Consider the following 14,261-nt stretch of genomic DNA (forward strand, 5'->3'; position numbering starts at 1 on the left):
AATTAAGAATGGAGAAATTTTTTGCTAGAATTCACAGCATATTAGAATAAACTCTTTAAGATCTATTTAGTAAAATTTTAGCATTTCCCAATTTACCTTTACAATTTCAATAATTCCCAATCTACCTCTTCTTTTTAAGGACATCACACATTGGTGACTTATTCTAAAACCAGGGGAAACCCAGAGTTCCTTTAAAGAAAATTGTCCAAATATTTTCTCCATAGCCATTGTGGCTATGGAGTCATTCTCTCAGAGCTGGAAAATATAAAGGCTAAGTTATGGCAATAGAAAATTTGCTATCTGCCCATGTTGATTCTCTTTCGAAATGTCTACACAAGATCTTTCAAATGCAAGTCTGTATTGTGAGGCCAAATGCATCTAAGGCCTCATTGCATCCTGGTTCTAGGCAGATTGGAAATTGTAGGAATATAAAAAAAAATTCTTAACACTAATTTATGCTTCTTTTCTTTTGCCTGGCATATTCTTAAAAAGATATTTGTTCATAGGGTTTAGGGTTTAGGACAGGAATATGCTTCTTTATACCTTTCTGCGGAGAGGGCTACATTCTAGCAGGGAGAGCGCGGACTGATACATTCGAGCTATGAGCACCAAGGGTTAGGTTTTTATGTCTTTGCGGCAGCGCGAGCTATGGCTGCTGCTGCTTGATCGAGGAGGAGGACGAGCGATTGTCCGCCACTACACCGCCAGGAGCTTCCCCAGCGGTAAGCCAGAGCGCGAGCACCTCACGCCCGATTTCGTGCGTCGCGCTGATCTGGTGACCTCGATTGTGGAGACGATCAAGGACGTGAGGCTCGACGGCAGCTCCTGGTCTGTCCATAATATCCGCAATGTGCTCGGCCCCGTCCACGGCCAGGTGCTTGGATCCCACGTCGCAGCGGTGCTGCGATCGCTCAAGGTCACTGGGACGGCTATCAGTTTCTTCCGATGGGCTGGAGAACAGGCCGGATTCCAGCACGATGTCTTCACTTACAATTGCCTCATGAATCTCCTGGTGGCCGAGAAGAACTACTCGCAGTGCTACGCGATCCACGAGGAGATGCTCAAGGCCGGGATCGCGCCCAACACTTTCTCCTTCAACATCTTGATCCGGAGCTTCGCCAGGACGCGCCGGGCCGACGACGCTGTGACGTGCTTCGAGATCATGAAGAGGAAGAGGTGTAAGCCCGACTTGCATACGTTTCTGATCCTTGTGGATTGCCTGTGCAAGGCTGGGATGGACGAGAAGGCTTTCGAGGTTTTTCACGAGATGATGGCAATGGGATTTGTTCCTCCGGATCGGGCACTTCACACCGCGATGGTGAGAACGCTGCTCAAAGCGAAAAGAGTGAAGGAAGCTCGAGAGGTTTTCGGACAGATGGAGAAATGTGGCTTCCCTCCCGACGCTATTGCTTACAACACAATGATCGACGGGCTCGCCAAAGCTGGCCATGCACAAGAAGCTCTCAAGGTTCTCGACAATATGCTCGCGAAAGCTTGCGTTCCAACAGAAGTCACGTATGGGATTCTAGTGAACAGTCTTTGCAAGGCAGGAACCTTGGAACGGGCCGAGGAGCTGTTCCGAGTGATGGCAGCTAGTGGTTTTCGGCCGAATTCAGTCATCTACACGTCTCTCATCCACGGATTCGCAAAGTCGGGAAGAATGAAAGAGGCTTGCTCTCTCTTTGACGAAATGGTGGAGGCCGGGTACCGTCCAGACGTGATCACCCACACGGTTATGATAGACGGGCTGTGCAAGTCGGGAAACTTTGAGCAAGCTGCAAAGAGCTTTGAGGAGATGATGCGAGGCGGGTGCAAGCCAAACGTGGTGACTTACACGACGATCATCCAGGGCCTCAGCAAGATCGGGAGAGTGGCCAATGCTTTCAGGATTATGAAAGGGATGATAGCTCATGGATGTTTTCCAGATTCTGTGACGTACATTTGCCTTCTCGATGGCTTCTGCAAGCTCGGGAGGCTCGACGAGGCTGCCCAGCTCTTGGACGAGCTTGACAAATGCTCCAGCTCTCCAAACTTACAGCTCTACTCGTCACTTGTAAATGGACTGTGCGATGGTGGCAGCGTTGAGAAGACACTCGACGATCTATTCGAGCAGAGCAAAGCCGCAGCAGAAACCTTGGATCCCGGCCTGTGCTGCAGCATCATCGTCGGGTTGTGTAAGACCGGCCGGCTCGACGAAGCTTGCAGGATTTTCCAGAGAATGGTGTCGGAAGGATGCAAGCCCGACGCAACGACTTACAACATCCTGATCAACGGGCTGTGCAGGAGCCGAGAGAACCGAGTGGAGCGGGCATTCGCTTTGCTCCACGACCTCGAGAAGGTTGGCTACTTGCCAGACGCCGTGACTTACACCCCGCTTTGCATCGGCCTGTGCAAGATTGGCGAAGTTGACAGAGCTGTGAAGATGCTCGAGGAGGCGTCTAGCCGGGGTTGGAACGCCGACGTAGTGGCTTACACTGCTCTATGCACCGGCTTGTGCTATCAAGGCCAAGTCGATCGAGCAGTGAGCTTGTTCCAAGAGATGGTCCGCCAGGGTGGTGCTCCGGACGCTGCTGCCTATTGCTGCATCATCAACGGGCTGATCAAGGTGAAGAAACTGGAAGACGCTTGCAAGTTCTTCGACGAGATGATCGGCAAAGGCCAGAAGCCGACGGTTGCTACGTACACGGCACTCGTCCAGGCGCTGTGCCATGCCGGGAACGTCGACGAGGCGTTCCACAGGTTCGAGAGCATGCTTGCTCGGGGCGAGCTTGTTGGAAGCGTCATGATCTACGACGCTCTCATCCACGGCTTTTGCAAGGCGTTGAAAGTGGACGCGGCGCTTAAGCTGTTCGAGGACATGATCTCCAGAGGCAACGTTCCCACTGCCGTCACATCCGCTTCGCTGTTTGATGGCCTGGTGAGGTCCGGGAAGACTGAGAAGGCCCAGGAGCTTTTACAGGAGATGGCTGCTGGCGGCTCTCCTCCTCATGCTGCTACTTTCACAGCGATCTTGGACGGACTTCGCAAGTCGGACGAGTCTGGCAAGCTGCTAAAGTTGGTCCAGGAAGATGGAAGCAGCAGCAGCAAGCAAGAAGCTGGAAGCGCTGTTGAAAGTCCAGGCCCGAGGAATGGTGACAGTCCAGAGAGGGAGGAACAGGATGAACGAGCTGGTAGTCATGATGGAAGTCTCATGCCGGATCAAAGCTCTACAAGAGACTGTGACGACCTGGACGGCGACTTGAGAAAGGAACAGGACGAGCAAGCTGTGGGCGATGATGAAAAGCTCTTACAGAATGAAAGCTCTGGCTTTCATGATGGGGACGACGAAAGCCATCAAAGTTTTGGAAGAAATGGTGGCGAATCTCCTGGAAAAGAGAGTGAAAAAGCTGTCGAAAGCCTCTCGGTGGATCGAAGTTTTATGCCTGATACAGAGGGGGATCAAAGCGAGAACTCTCAAGCTCCATGCCCCGAGACAAAGGATGGAGAGGAGGAACTCTTACGTTCTACTGATGACGATGAAAAACACACAGGCTCTTCACTCCACTCTAAGTTGTCAAGGCCGAAACGTCGGTGGCTTCCTTTTGGTGTATGAGAGATCTTGGAAACCATCAACTCGGATCCTGATAGCTCCATCATCTCAAACCTGTGAGAGCTCGTTCGATTGCTCTTTCGCTCGCTCGCTCGGCCCTTGAAACGATTGCTCGTCAAACTTTGTACATCTCCTCGATGCTCCTCTTCATCTTCTTGGTGCCCCGAGGCTTCTCGATCGGCTTGTTCATCCCGGCCATCTTGTTGTTGTACTGCGCACGAAACTTGTCATTGGAGCTCCACCTGAAAGGCCGGAAAAACTTCGATTAGAACGAATCAAAGGCGAGGGAAGAACAAACTCACGGCGTGTCCCATCGCGTCGTGTCCTCGTTCACGAGATCCGTCCACTTCACTCGCCCACTGCGGCCAAAGTTCTTGACTTGCATCACTTTCGGGAGTATGCTCTTGTTGAGCTTGTCCTCTCCAGTCGGCTCCGAGTAGTCCCGCTTGTAAATGTCGTTCCCTCCAGGGACAGCCGGATCCTTGTCGTCGGACATGAAGAACACTCCCTTGTGATAGTACTTTTGCATGTACTTCCACTTCTTCTTCGGAGCCGGGGCCTCCTTCGGGTTCTTCCGATCGTACTCCTTGCGTTCTTCCTCGCTCATCTTCCTCAGCCTCTCGATCTCCTCCTTCTCCTTGTTGGCGTTCTCCTTCTCGTCCCTCTCTCGCTTTATCCGCGCGATCTCTCTCGCCTTCCAGGCCTCGTACTCTTCTTGCCCGTTGGTCTCGTCGTCGGTGTTAACTTCGTCACCATTCGTGTCCGTCACCTTGTTCTTCTCGCGCTCTTCCTCCTTCCGGATCTCTTCCACCAGGAGGTGCTTGGACTCGATCTTCCGCAGCTCCAGCTTCTTCTTCCAATCCTCCATCATCGCAATCTCCTCCGCCTCGAGCCGCTCGCGTTCCGCGATAGTCTCCCGGTCGGACTTCCTCACGAAAGTTGGCTTCATCATCGGCATCCCTCCCAGCTCGTCCTCCGAGTCGGTCTCTTCCTCCTCCTCGTCTTCCTCGTCTTCTTCCTCTTCGCCATCCTCTTCATCCTCCTCCGTGGCGGCAGCGGCGGCCTCCTCCTCCTCCTTTTGCTTCTGTAGAATCCTTTCCCTGTTCTTCTTCCGCCGCTCCTCCACCGCCTCCTCGTCCTCCACCTCCTCCGCTCCAGCATCTCTAGCGCCCGACTTCTCTTCCTGGCGGGTGGACACGATCTCCGCCTGCCGGATCTCTCTGTGCCTCGCCACCGCCTCATCGCGGTTCCTCCGGCTCTCGGCCAGCCGCCGGAGCCGAGGATCATCCTCCGCCCTCGCAGCGGGTCTAGCGGCAGCAACCTCCTTCTCGTCCACCGGAGCTTTCGATTTCTCTGGCTCCGGCTTCTTCTTCTTCTTCTCGAAATTCTCCTCCTCTTCTTCCTCCTCCTCCTCCTCGGCCGCCCATTCTGGCTTCTTGCCCGGCCAGTAGCGCTGGACCTTGGTCTGGCCGATCTTCCCTCGCAGCTTTTCCCTCACGGCTATGGCGACGTCTGTCACTCCCGCCGAGACTGACATCGTTCTTGCTCGATCGAAATCCCTCCCACTGTGCTAAGATCTAGGCGAGTACCTGGTTCGTGTAGCCCATTCCAAGCGCCAGGAACCCTAACCCTAATTGTAAAACCTTTCCTCTTTACTCTTTCTTCGTCATGGCGTCTGGCAGCAAGCTCAAGGCGCTCATCGATGCTGCTGACGATCTTCTCGCCGATCCCGCGGCAGCGTCCTCGGATCTACTCCGCGAATCGATCAATCAGGTTCGTATGTGTTTTTGCGTGATCTAGAAAGAGATTAGAGCGTTTTTGTTCGTGTAGCTCAAGAAGAATGTGGAGAAACTGGATGCTTTGTCGCAGAGAGATCCAGATCTACCCGCTCGACAGAAAATTCAGGTGTGAAATTCTTTTTTTTTGGCGTTTATTGTCGCGTGATTCTTTCTTTGGTTAGAACATGAGTGCCGAGGTCGTGGGAAGTAATCCTTACAGCAGGTTGATGGCTCTCAAACGCATGGGAATAGTGAATAACTATGAGAAAATTCGGGATTTTTCAGTAGCGATTGTGGTGAGCATTGTCTTTCCTTGTTGTTGAGCTTGTCAAACTCTTCTCTTTTTTTTTCTCAGGGTGTTGGAGGAGTTGGAAGTGTTGCAGCGGAGATGCTCACTAGATGTGGAATAGGCCGCCTCCTTCTCTATGACTACGACACTGTGGAACTCGCCAACATGAATCGTCTTTTCTTCCGTCCCGAGCAAGTACTGTCGTTTTGAGTGATCTTCTGAGTTCCTTTTCTGTGTTCTTCGTTTTAGGCAGGCCTATCGAAAACGGATGCTGCCGTGCAAACCTTGACCAGCATCAATCCGGATGTTGTTTTGGAGGTAAAGCTTTTCTGGTAATGACCAAATGACCAAAGCTCTCCAGCCTGCTGCAGGGGTATAAGCTCAACATTACGACAGTGGAAGGATTCGGGAGCTTTATGGAGAGTCTTGCACGACCTTTCAAGGAGAAATCGAGTGCTTCTCCGAGTGGAGTTGATCTCGTTCTTAGTTGTGTGGACAACTACGAAGCACGTATGGTAGTAAATCAGGTAAAGCTTTTTCTTGGTTTTGTGTTGAAGCTTTTCTCATGTTTCCTTGTGCTAGGCCTGTAACGAGCTTGGGCAAACTTGGATAGAGTCAGGTAAAGCTAATACATCTTTTCAAGGTGGAGCCACATAATTTTTGGAACAGGAGTTTCTGAGGATGCTGTCTCTGGTCATATACAGCTTTTGATTCCTGGCGAAACAGCCTGTTTTGCTTGTGCACCCCCGCTGGTAAGACTTTCCAGATTTTCTATTCCTTGCATTCATGCGTGGCTTCAGGTGGTCGCATCTGGAATTGATGAGCGAACGCTTAAACGTGAGGGAGTCTGTGCTGCTTCTTTGCCAACCACGATGGTGTTATTGCGGTTACGGTTTCATTCGTCTCCGTCTTGACCCTTTGGAATGTTTTGCAGGGAATTGTTGCGGGTCTACTGGTCCAAAGTACGCTCAAATATCTGTTGGAGTTTGGACAAGTGTCGAGATACCTGGTAAGTGGATCATTTACTTCTCTTCGCTATCCAGTTCTTAAAGAGCTGCGTATATCAGGGCTATAGCGCACTCAAGGATTTCTTTCCAACGATGGAAATGAAGCCCAATACCCAGTGCACAAATGCTGCCTGTGTGGAGCGTCAGGTAGGCATTAATTACGAGGAAAGCAAAGTCGACCGATCGAGAGATGTGTTGAATTTCTGTACAGCATGAATACGTGAAAAAGAAGCCCGAGAGAGACGCTCTTGCGAGAGCCAAAGCCGAGGCGGATCGAGCAGTACAGGATGTTGCACCCCTTCACGAGGACAACGAGTGGAACATCACGTAAGTTTTCTTCTTCTCGTTTCTTCTTCGTTGTTTGGTTTTGCGCTCTCGGGCTTACTCCTCCTGTTTGGTTTCATCGCAGCGTAATGGACGACGACGACGACAAAGACGTGTTTTTGGATGCTCAAACGACGCCGAATTCGCGTAAGTTCTTCGTTTTCTCATTCCTTCTCTCCAGAGATCTTGCGAGGGAAATCTCATACGTTGGCGATGTGTGCAGAGATTCTTCCCGAGGGATTTCTGCGAGAGCTCCCAGACGCGGACGATGCGTTTCGCAAACTTGATGAGGCATTTGTTGGTGGAGCCGCAGCGCAAGATAACGATCTAGAAGAGTTAGAGCGGCAGCTCCAGGCTCTAAACTCGGATTAGCTTTAGCTTAAATGCGATGTCTTTGGCACTAACCAAACCCCCCCAACGTTCCAAAATTTGAAAGGCGACAGGAGTAAAATTTGAAAATTTAACCCTGTGTCGCCGGTAGCACTTCCCGGCACGCCGGCAAAGCGGTCACGCGTGCGTTTGGGCTTTCCGGCCATTAATCCCGGCCGGCAGGTAACCGTTGCCAAAATTGCCACTGCCCGTCAAAGGCCTTTGGAAAGCCGCCCGTCGCTGCCCGTCACCGCCCTTCCCATCGAGCAAATACCGTTCTGTGGGCACTCGGATCCACCGTCCGTCCCCCAATCTTTCGAATCTCCACCGTTAGATCCGCCAGGTATGGACGCGAGCTAAGGAGCTAGGGTTTCGTTTGGTAGCGAGCATGGGGCGCCATGGAGTTTCTAGGGTTTGTAGCGCCTGCTGGGAGCTGAGATTGCGGCAGGCGCCTTGGCGCGGGTGTCCCGGGGCCTTGGATTTCGATTTCCAGCATAGATCTTTGCAGCTTACTTGAGCCGGGGCATAGATTTTCAACAGGTATGGTAGAAATCGCAATTAGGAGCAGTAGCAGATAGATGGCATCGAGCAAGGTCAAAGGCAGCAACAGCACGACTGATGATCCGCCCCACTCCTCCATTTGTTCCTCTGGAGCGGACACGGACGACGATGCGACGAATCAATTGCCTCCGGTGCAGGGGTATGGCTTGGATTTCTCGTGAATTGGCTTGATTTTGGGATTCTGTCCAGGCGAATTGGCGGGCCAACGAGGAGATCTTCCAAAGGAGGCTGGACCGCTGACGAGGTGATTGAATTATCCATTAGTACCGTTTGGTTCTTCCAGGACTTTTGTTTTTTAATCTAATTTTATTTCTTCGTCCAGGATGATGTTCTGAGACGAGCTGTGCAATGTTTCAAGTCGAAGAATTGGAAAAAGATTGGTATGTTGTGTCGATCTGATGCTTTCAGTTCTGTGCTCAACGACGTCTTTGGTTTGTTTCCAGCCGCGTTTTTCAAAAATCGTACCGATGTGCAGTGCTTGCATCGGTGGCAAAAGGTTTTAAATCCCGACCTTGTGAAGGGTCCGTGGACGAAAGAGGTGAGAAGAACAACAACTAGTTGATACTAGCCGTGAAGTTTGCTCATTTTTGGTTCTTTGTAGGAGGATGATAGGATAATTGAGCTGGTGAACAAGTATGGTGCTAAGAAATGGTCAGTCATTGCGCAAAACTTGCCTGGACGGATCGGAAAGCAGTGTCGAGAGAGATGGCACAACCATCTTAATCCTAATATCAAAAGGGATGCTTGGACTCAACAGGAAGATCTTGCTCTAATTTATGCACACCAACGCTACGGAAACAAATGGGCCGAGATAGCGAAGTTTTTACCCGGAAGGTAGGTGCTCCTGCTTCTGTTGAATAATCGGCCTGACTTCCGCATTTACAGGACGGACAATTCCATCAAGAATCACTGGAACAGTACCATGAAGAAGAAGGTTGATCCAGCACTTGCAAATGACCCGATTTCGAAAGCCCTCGCAGACTATCAACTTCAAATGGAGGCTAAGCAGGCACAAGCGGTCCCAAGGCCTCCGCATCCCAAAATTCCTCTGGCTCCCGGCTTTGATCCATCGCTTCGACAGAAAAGGATTGCGTCTACGGAACCCGGACTGATTTCTCAGCCACCTTCGGGATTGTATCCTGCGTATTATTTGTCGGGAGAGTGCTCCATGGACGCAGCCAGTCAGCCTACAACGGAAGATCTAGCTCAGTCCAACTCGCTCGACGTTTCGACTGCGACAGAACCATCTGCAGCGGCATATGGACAGGATCAGAATATGGTTGAGCACTTTGAACCGGTTTTCTCATCGCTGAACGAGATGAAGCTCGAAGAAAGTGCCGGGGAAGGGACTACCAAAGCAGATGCCTCACAAGAAATTACCGAGGAACAGGATCTTCTTTTCTACGAACCGCCTCGCCTGGCCAGCTCGGACTTGCCTTTTATGAACTATGACCTCAGCAGTGCGCATGAAGAGTACAGTCCTCTCGGGGTGAGACAGATGATAATGCCGTTCGTGAATTGTACAACACCGTTCACGTACTCTCCATCCAGCTTCACCAGTCCCCAAGAAAAGCTGAGGTCTGCTGCAAAGAGTTTTGGAGGAACGCCTTCTATATTGCGAAAGAGACCGAGGCAGCTCTTGAGTCCTTCGCAGGCTGGTGGTGGTGACGGAGCCAAGTTTGCAGAGCCAAGGCTGACGGATAATGCTGGGAATGCGGCCAGCAAAGCGGAAGGCAGCGCGGTTTTACTGTCTCCTCCTTACAACGTTTCTTCAAAGTTGTCTTCAATATCAGAGGCAAATGATATTGGAGTGGACGAATTTCGAAGACTCAGGCAGCACTTCCAGGCATGCAGCGCTGATATCAACGCAGAGTGCAGTAAAGGCGACTCCGAGGAATCTGCTCGTGGAGAAGGAGAGGTTAAGTCGAAGAGGGGAAGACTTGGCGATGGTGGTGATGCCTCAAGCGAGAAGCAACAAATCCAGGTATTCTACTCTCTTCTTACTGCCCTGTTTGTATTGTTTTTATGACATTTTGTCGGCAGCAAACATCGTCCTCTGATCGGCCTCTTCTGTTGGATCCTGGAGAATCACCGCCACCCCATAAAGCGAAGGGAAAAGCAAAGCTGACGATCAAAACTCCTAGCCGGCTTGGCGTCTTGGGTCAGAGCACACTGAACTCCGCTAATAAATGGCAAGTCATGTTTCTTTCTTTCTTTCTTTGCTTGGTACAGTTTTAACCGGAATGCGTGCAGTGATCGTTTCTTCAGCGGTTTGTCACCACTTTCGAAGTCTCCGTGGAGGCTTGATTCGTTCCTCTCCTTGGGAAAGGATGGCTCGCCTTCGCTTCTTCAGGTGTGCAAAGATTTTCTTGCAAGGATTTAGAGAGTCTCGCTAACGGTCTTTCTAGCAGGGGATGAATTTGCCAATGGATGGTGGAGGAGACGACGCGCTGGGCATTATGATGCACCTGAGCGAGCATGCTGCCACAGCGTACTCGGACGCTGAGGAGGTGCTGGCCAAGGTACCGTCCTCTGAAAGCGCGGTCACCCCCATTCCACTTCGTAAGATGCGAATGGATGAAAACATTTTCTCTCACGACTCCAAGGAGAACATGACAGAGTCGGATGACAACGCAGGGGGCACCTCGGGATCGTTACTAAGTTGGCTCCTCGTAAGTTTTGCTCGTCCTTCTCTCTACATCTCTTTCCCAACTTGGCTTAAGTAGTAATCTGCCTTGCAGCCTTTCCAAGCGGAGATTTGCTCGCCAAACATGGACCTGACGAACTTGCTCCGCGGACCACTGGCAGCCGACGACACGGGCCAAGCTGCTGCGGCGGGGCTGCTGGATCCATTCAGTCCGTCCATGTATCTCTTGAAAGAGTACCGGTAATTTATCATCATATACCTCTAAATCTCTCAGCTTCCAGGTTCTCTGTTTCCTCTCGAGGAAAGGTATGTACCCATTTTTGTGTAAATGTAGCAGCGCTCATACTGGTTTTTAAGCGTGACTTTCTATCTGTATTTACTCACTCTCTCTTTTCTCGCTAATGACACACGGTTTGTTACCGCGAGCAGAGCCCCGCGGTGTCAATCGACCGGAGCCTTCTAATCTCCTCGTCGAGGCCCCGGATTATCCTGTCGTGGACGGTGTAGACTCCCGTTTGCAGTAAGTCGGCCTTCTGCTTGGTGAGCCTCACTATCTCAGACCTCTGGAATGCAGTTATCTGTGATAGGAAGGGCTCGCTGTCGTCAAACGAAGGAGCAACTATGTGCTCCATCGCTGCTAGTCTCTCGAAAAGCTCTCCTTTCGGTGGTGGTGGTGGCGGCGGCGGCGGCGGCGGCAGTGGAGGCTTTTGAGGCACTGGATTGCGTTGCTCGGGCTCGGCAACTGCTGGATGACTGGTTGCCGGGATCACAGCTTCCTTGTGCTCCTTGGTCTCGTGCTTGCTTTCGTCAGGTTCGCTCTCTTTGGCATCGGCAGTGGCCTCTTTGCTCAATGCCTCGGTATTTACTTGGCGTCGTGATACAGCAGCGGTGGCAGCAGCAGCGGCGGCAGCTGCGGCGGCCGTGAGAGCCGTTTGCTCCTGTTGCTGGAGGCGCTCCACTTGTTCTTTCAGCTGCTTGAGCTCGAGCTTGTCTTGGCTAGCTGCGCGAAGATGTTCCTGGAGCATTGCCGTGAGAGCCGTCGTGTCCCGACCGCCGCTGCTAGGCCGCGGGGGCGGTGGCTCTTGCGAGCGCTTGCGCATGTTTGCGAGTTCTTTGGCCAGCCGTATCACCTGTGAGCAAATCCCTCCCTCTATTGAGTCAAAAGGAAAGAGAAAAGGTGGTGGAACTTTCTTGATACCTGTGCTTTGTACTCGTCTCGGGTCTTTTCGGCTGCGTCAGCTTTCTTTTCCAGCTCGTGGCATTGGTGCTTGAGGACTAGGATCTGGGCTGCGAGGTCGGCCTCGGAGGATAGCCTCTGTGCGGATTTGTAGGCCGCAAACTCCTTCTCCACCGCGGCCAGCGTCGCGTTTGTGCTTGCCAGGCGCTGCTCCACGGCAGCGTATTGCTGCTGGAGCATCACAAACTTGCCGTGCTCCATCTCGATTCGTTGCTGGTAGTCGGCTTGCATTCTCTTGGCAACATTCTGAAACGCACAAGCAAAAGATTTGAGCATTGGCAAAAGTGAAAAGAAAGAAAGCGAGAAAACCTCGGCATCTGCTACTCGCTGTGCGCATTCTCGTTTCAAGGCTTCCTTTCTCAAAGCCGCTTCTTCTTCGGCATGAACCAGCGTTCTATCTCGTTTCTCCACAGCTAGTAGCTTCGTCCTGGAACAAAAGAAGAAGAATGACTCTCAGGGCGCTACGAAGGAAAGCTCGTCTCATAGTTCTTTTGTCTTCCTTACCTTAGCTTTGCTTCCAGATTAGCGAGCTCAAGTCTAACCTTGTCCAAGGCAGCAGCTTGATCCTTTTGTTTCCTCTTGGACTCCTCTTCCAGGGCCTTGATCGTCGCGACTTCCTTCTCCTTGAGCTCTGCGCGCCACCTCGCTTCTTCCGACCGCCGCCACATCTCAAACTCCCATGCCAGCTCGTACTCGACGTGCTCCCGGAGATCATCGCTCTTCTCGTCTTTGGCAGCACAGTGCACCACGTCTTTGCTAACCGGTTGGAACGAAACCGATGCCTTCTCGTGCTGCACGGCAGGAGCAGTCGAAGCAGCAGCAGTGGCCGTGGTCTTTTCTTTCTCGGCGTTCCTCTGCCCATTCTTTTTGGAAGCTCCTTCGGCCGCCGAAGTATCGGTTTGCACAGCCACGGCCTTCGATCCGAGGTACTGGCTGATGTTGTTCTTGAGAAGAAGGAACGACTCTTCCAGCCCCGGACACGGATGATTCAGTGATGGCTCCTTGCCTTCCACGCGCTTGTGCTGTGATCCACTGACGGGTCCTAGTTCCTCGGCCGCGAGCACGATCCTGATGGAACCAGTCGTGACCTGTCTTACAATTAGCGCGATCGGAAAAACTGGATGCAACCCAAGTTACTTGTTTCTCGTTCCTCACAGTCACGTAGCCATCGAGTCGTGGGTCGTGCATCAACGGAGCCATGGAGATTCGAGCAATTCCTATCACGCTGTCCGCTGCATACCTGTGGAAGAACAAAGAGCTTGAAACCAAAAAGGAATTTGTTTTCTTGGTACCTATCGCGATGATAGACTTCGGCTAGAAGATGAGGATCTTGTGCCAGTGTCGCAGCCAAGCCAAGCACAGAAACCGGCAGCTCCAGAGCAACGTAGCTGAAAACCAGTTTGGCAGCACCAGATTATCATCTGTAGAGAAGTGTATCATTATAAAAGCTCGCAATCCTTCTAACACTCAAACAAACAACAAAGAGCTAAAGGAAAAGCGTTTCTCTCTTCTTTTTTTTTCTCTCGGGGAAGAGATCTCTCTTCTTTTCTTCCTACGAGGAAGAGGAGACTCACCCATTTGGAATGGTGACTTCGCTGCATCGCTCCACGAGAACAGGAGGATGGCTCCTCAGCGGCGCCGTAAGCTTGGCCGCATTGCTCCCCGGAGTGGCCGACTCGAGGGCCAGCTTGACGATCTCCGGCGGTAGCACCACCTTGACGAACGCATTCACGGCGCGCATTGGCAGGCGCACGCCCGCCTTGAAGCTCCGCACATCCACGCTCACGCGGAAGAGCCGCAAGGCGGCATCGCCAGCTCCACCCCCGCCTTCCATGGACCAAGAACCCTAAATTTCCAACGAACTAAAGAATTTTTCTTTTTTTTAGGGCAAAGCTTCGCATTTGAAATTTAGGGCAGGACCATACAAATTCCCATTACCAAAGGTTCATAATCGTGTGATCAGTGGCTAGGGTTATGGGTGGCGGCTTCACTTGCGTTGTGGGCGGCTTGCCCTGGTATGCCGATCAACGAGACCTGGATGGATTCATCCGGTTTGGAGATATCACCAGCGCCAAGGTAATAAAGATTCAATGCCTTTTTGTTTTGAAATTCTCTTCTTTTCTCAATTAATTAGATCATGCGTGACGAGAAGAACTTCCCAATGGGCTATGGCCTCGTCACCTTTAGCAGCGAGAGAGGCATGCGCAAGGCCATTGAGAAGATGAACGGCAAGCCCTTGCCGGACACGGGCTACGAGGTCCACCTGCTAGACGTGTTTGAAGCAACACCGGGGAGGGACTCTTGGAGCTGGGACACGCGAGAGTGCGAGAGGTGTGGACTGCCCGGCCACTGCAAAAAGGATTGCAACTCCATTCCCCCTACCGATCCAAAGCATGTCTTTGCGGGAGAGCTCAAGCCCCACCCATTCAGACCTGAGGTGCGTTAAAGCTTGCAATTTCT

The 14,261-nt window shown here is 51.8% G+C and overlaps 5 protein-coding genes across 10 annotated transcripts; 4 read left to right on the forward strand and 1 right to left on the reverse strand.

The window, feature by feature from the left end:
- Positions 1-535: 535 nt before the first annotated feature.
- LOC9642502 (pentatricopeptide repeat-containing protein At3g22470, mitochondrial) lies at positions 536-3,864 on the forward strand. The gene has a single exon (XM_002971018.2). It carries the CDS (start codon positions 626-628, stop codon positions 3,590-3,592), a length of 2,967 nt encoding a protein of 988 aa, XP_002971064.2. The 5' UTR covers positions 536-625; the 3' UTR covers positions 3,593-3,864.
- LOC9641811 (microfibrillar-associated protein 1A) lies at positions 3,385-5,199 on the reverse strand. The gene is made up of 2 exons (XM_002971220.2): positions 3,892-5,199; positions 3,385-3,831 (listed from the first exon to the last, which is right to left on the reverse strand). Exons 1-2 carry the CDS (start codon positions 5,124-5,126, stop codon positions 3,705-3,707), a joined length of 1,362 nt encoding a protein of 453 aa, XP_002971266.1. The 5' UTR covers positions 5,127-5,199; the 3' UTR covers positions 3,385-3,704.
- Positions 5,200-5,213: 14 nt separating this feature from the next.
- Positions 5,214-7,451, forward strand: LOC9642503 (ubiquitin-like modifier-activating enzyme 5). Of its 2 annotated transcripts, XM_024675968.1 has the most exons (14): positions 5,214-5,362; positions 5,420-5,494; positions 5,550-5,663; positions 5,723-5,851; positions 5,906-5,974; positions 6,028-6,183; positions 6,239-6,275; positions 6,326-6,408; positions 6,457-6,531; positions 6,591-6,665; positions 6,724-6,810; positions 6,875-6,990; positions 7,073-7,134; positions 7,211-7,451. In XM_024675968.1, the coding sequence occupies exons 1-14, from the start codon at positions 5,258-5,260 to the stop codon at positions 7,357-7,359; spliced, it is 1,332 nt and encodes a 443-aa protein (XP_024531736.1). In that variant the 5' UTR covers positions 5,214-5,257; the 3' UTR covers positions 7,360-7,451. The 2 variants fall into 2 exon arrangements, with proteins under 2 accessions (XP_024531736.1, XP_024531735.1); XM_024675967.1 differs by having other exon boundaries at positions 6,326-6,531.
- Positions 7,452-7,626: 175 nt separating this feature from the next.
- On the forward strand, positions 7,627-11,759 carry LOC9641812 (transcription factor MYB3R-5). 5 transcript variants are annotated; one of them, XR_002992527.1, is made up of 13 exons: positions 7,641-8,056; positions 8,107-8,161; positions 8,240-8,297; positions 8,361-8,455; positions 8,519-8,751; positions 8,803-9,901; positions 9,961-10,109; positions 10,171-10,270; positions 10,326-10,589; positions 10,659-10,870; positions 10,994-11,084; positions 11,139-11,375; positions 11,448-11,759. XR_002992527.1 is itself a non-coding variant. In XM_024676057.1 (10 exons), the coding sequence occupies exons 1-10, from the start codon at positions 7,935-7,937 to the stop codon at positions 10,644-10,646; spliced, it is 2,178 nt and encodes a 725-aa protein (XP_024531825.1). In that variant the 5' UTR covers positions 7,627-7,934; the 3' UTR covers positions 10,647-10,750. The 5 variants fall into 5 exon arrangements, 3 of the variants coding, with proteins under 3 accessions (XP_024531825.1, XP_024531823.1, XP_024531824.1); XR_002992528.1 differs by having other exon boundaries at positions 11,451-11,759; XM_024676057.1 differs by lacking the exons at positions 10,994-11,084; positions 11,139-11,375; positions 11,448-11,759 and having other exon boundaries at positions 7,627-8,056; positions 10,644-10,750.
- A 2,016-nt stretch (positions 11,760-13,775) lies between these two features.
- On the forward strand, positions 13,776-14,247 carry LOC9642504 (glycine-rich RNA-binding protein RZ1A). The gene is made up of 2 exons (XM_024676166.1): positions 13,776-13,877; positions 13,936-14,247. The coding sequence occupies exons 1-2, from the start codon at positions 13,776-13,778 to the stop codon at positions 14,245-14,247; spliced, it is 414 nt and encodes a 137-aa protein (XP_024531934.1).
- Positions 14,248-14,261: the final 14 nt, after the last annotated feature.

The sequence above is a fragment of the Selaginella moellendorffii genome, unplaced genomic scaffold (assembly GCF_000143415.4).
Source record: "Selaginella moellendorffii unplaced genomic scaffold, v1.0 SELMOscaffold_16, whole genome shotgun sequence".
In the NCBI taxonomy this organism is placed as follows: domain Eukaryota; kingdom Viridiplantae; phylum Streptophyta; class Lycopodiopsida; order Selaginellales; family Selaginellaceae; genus Selaginella; species Selaginella moellendorffii.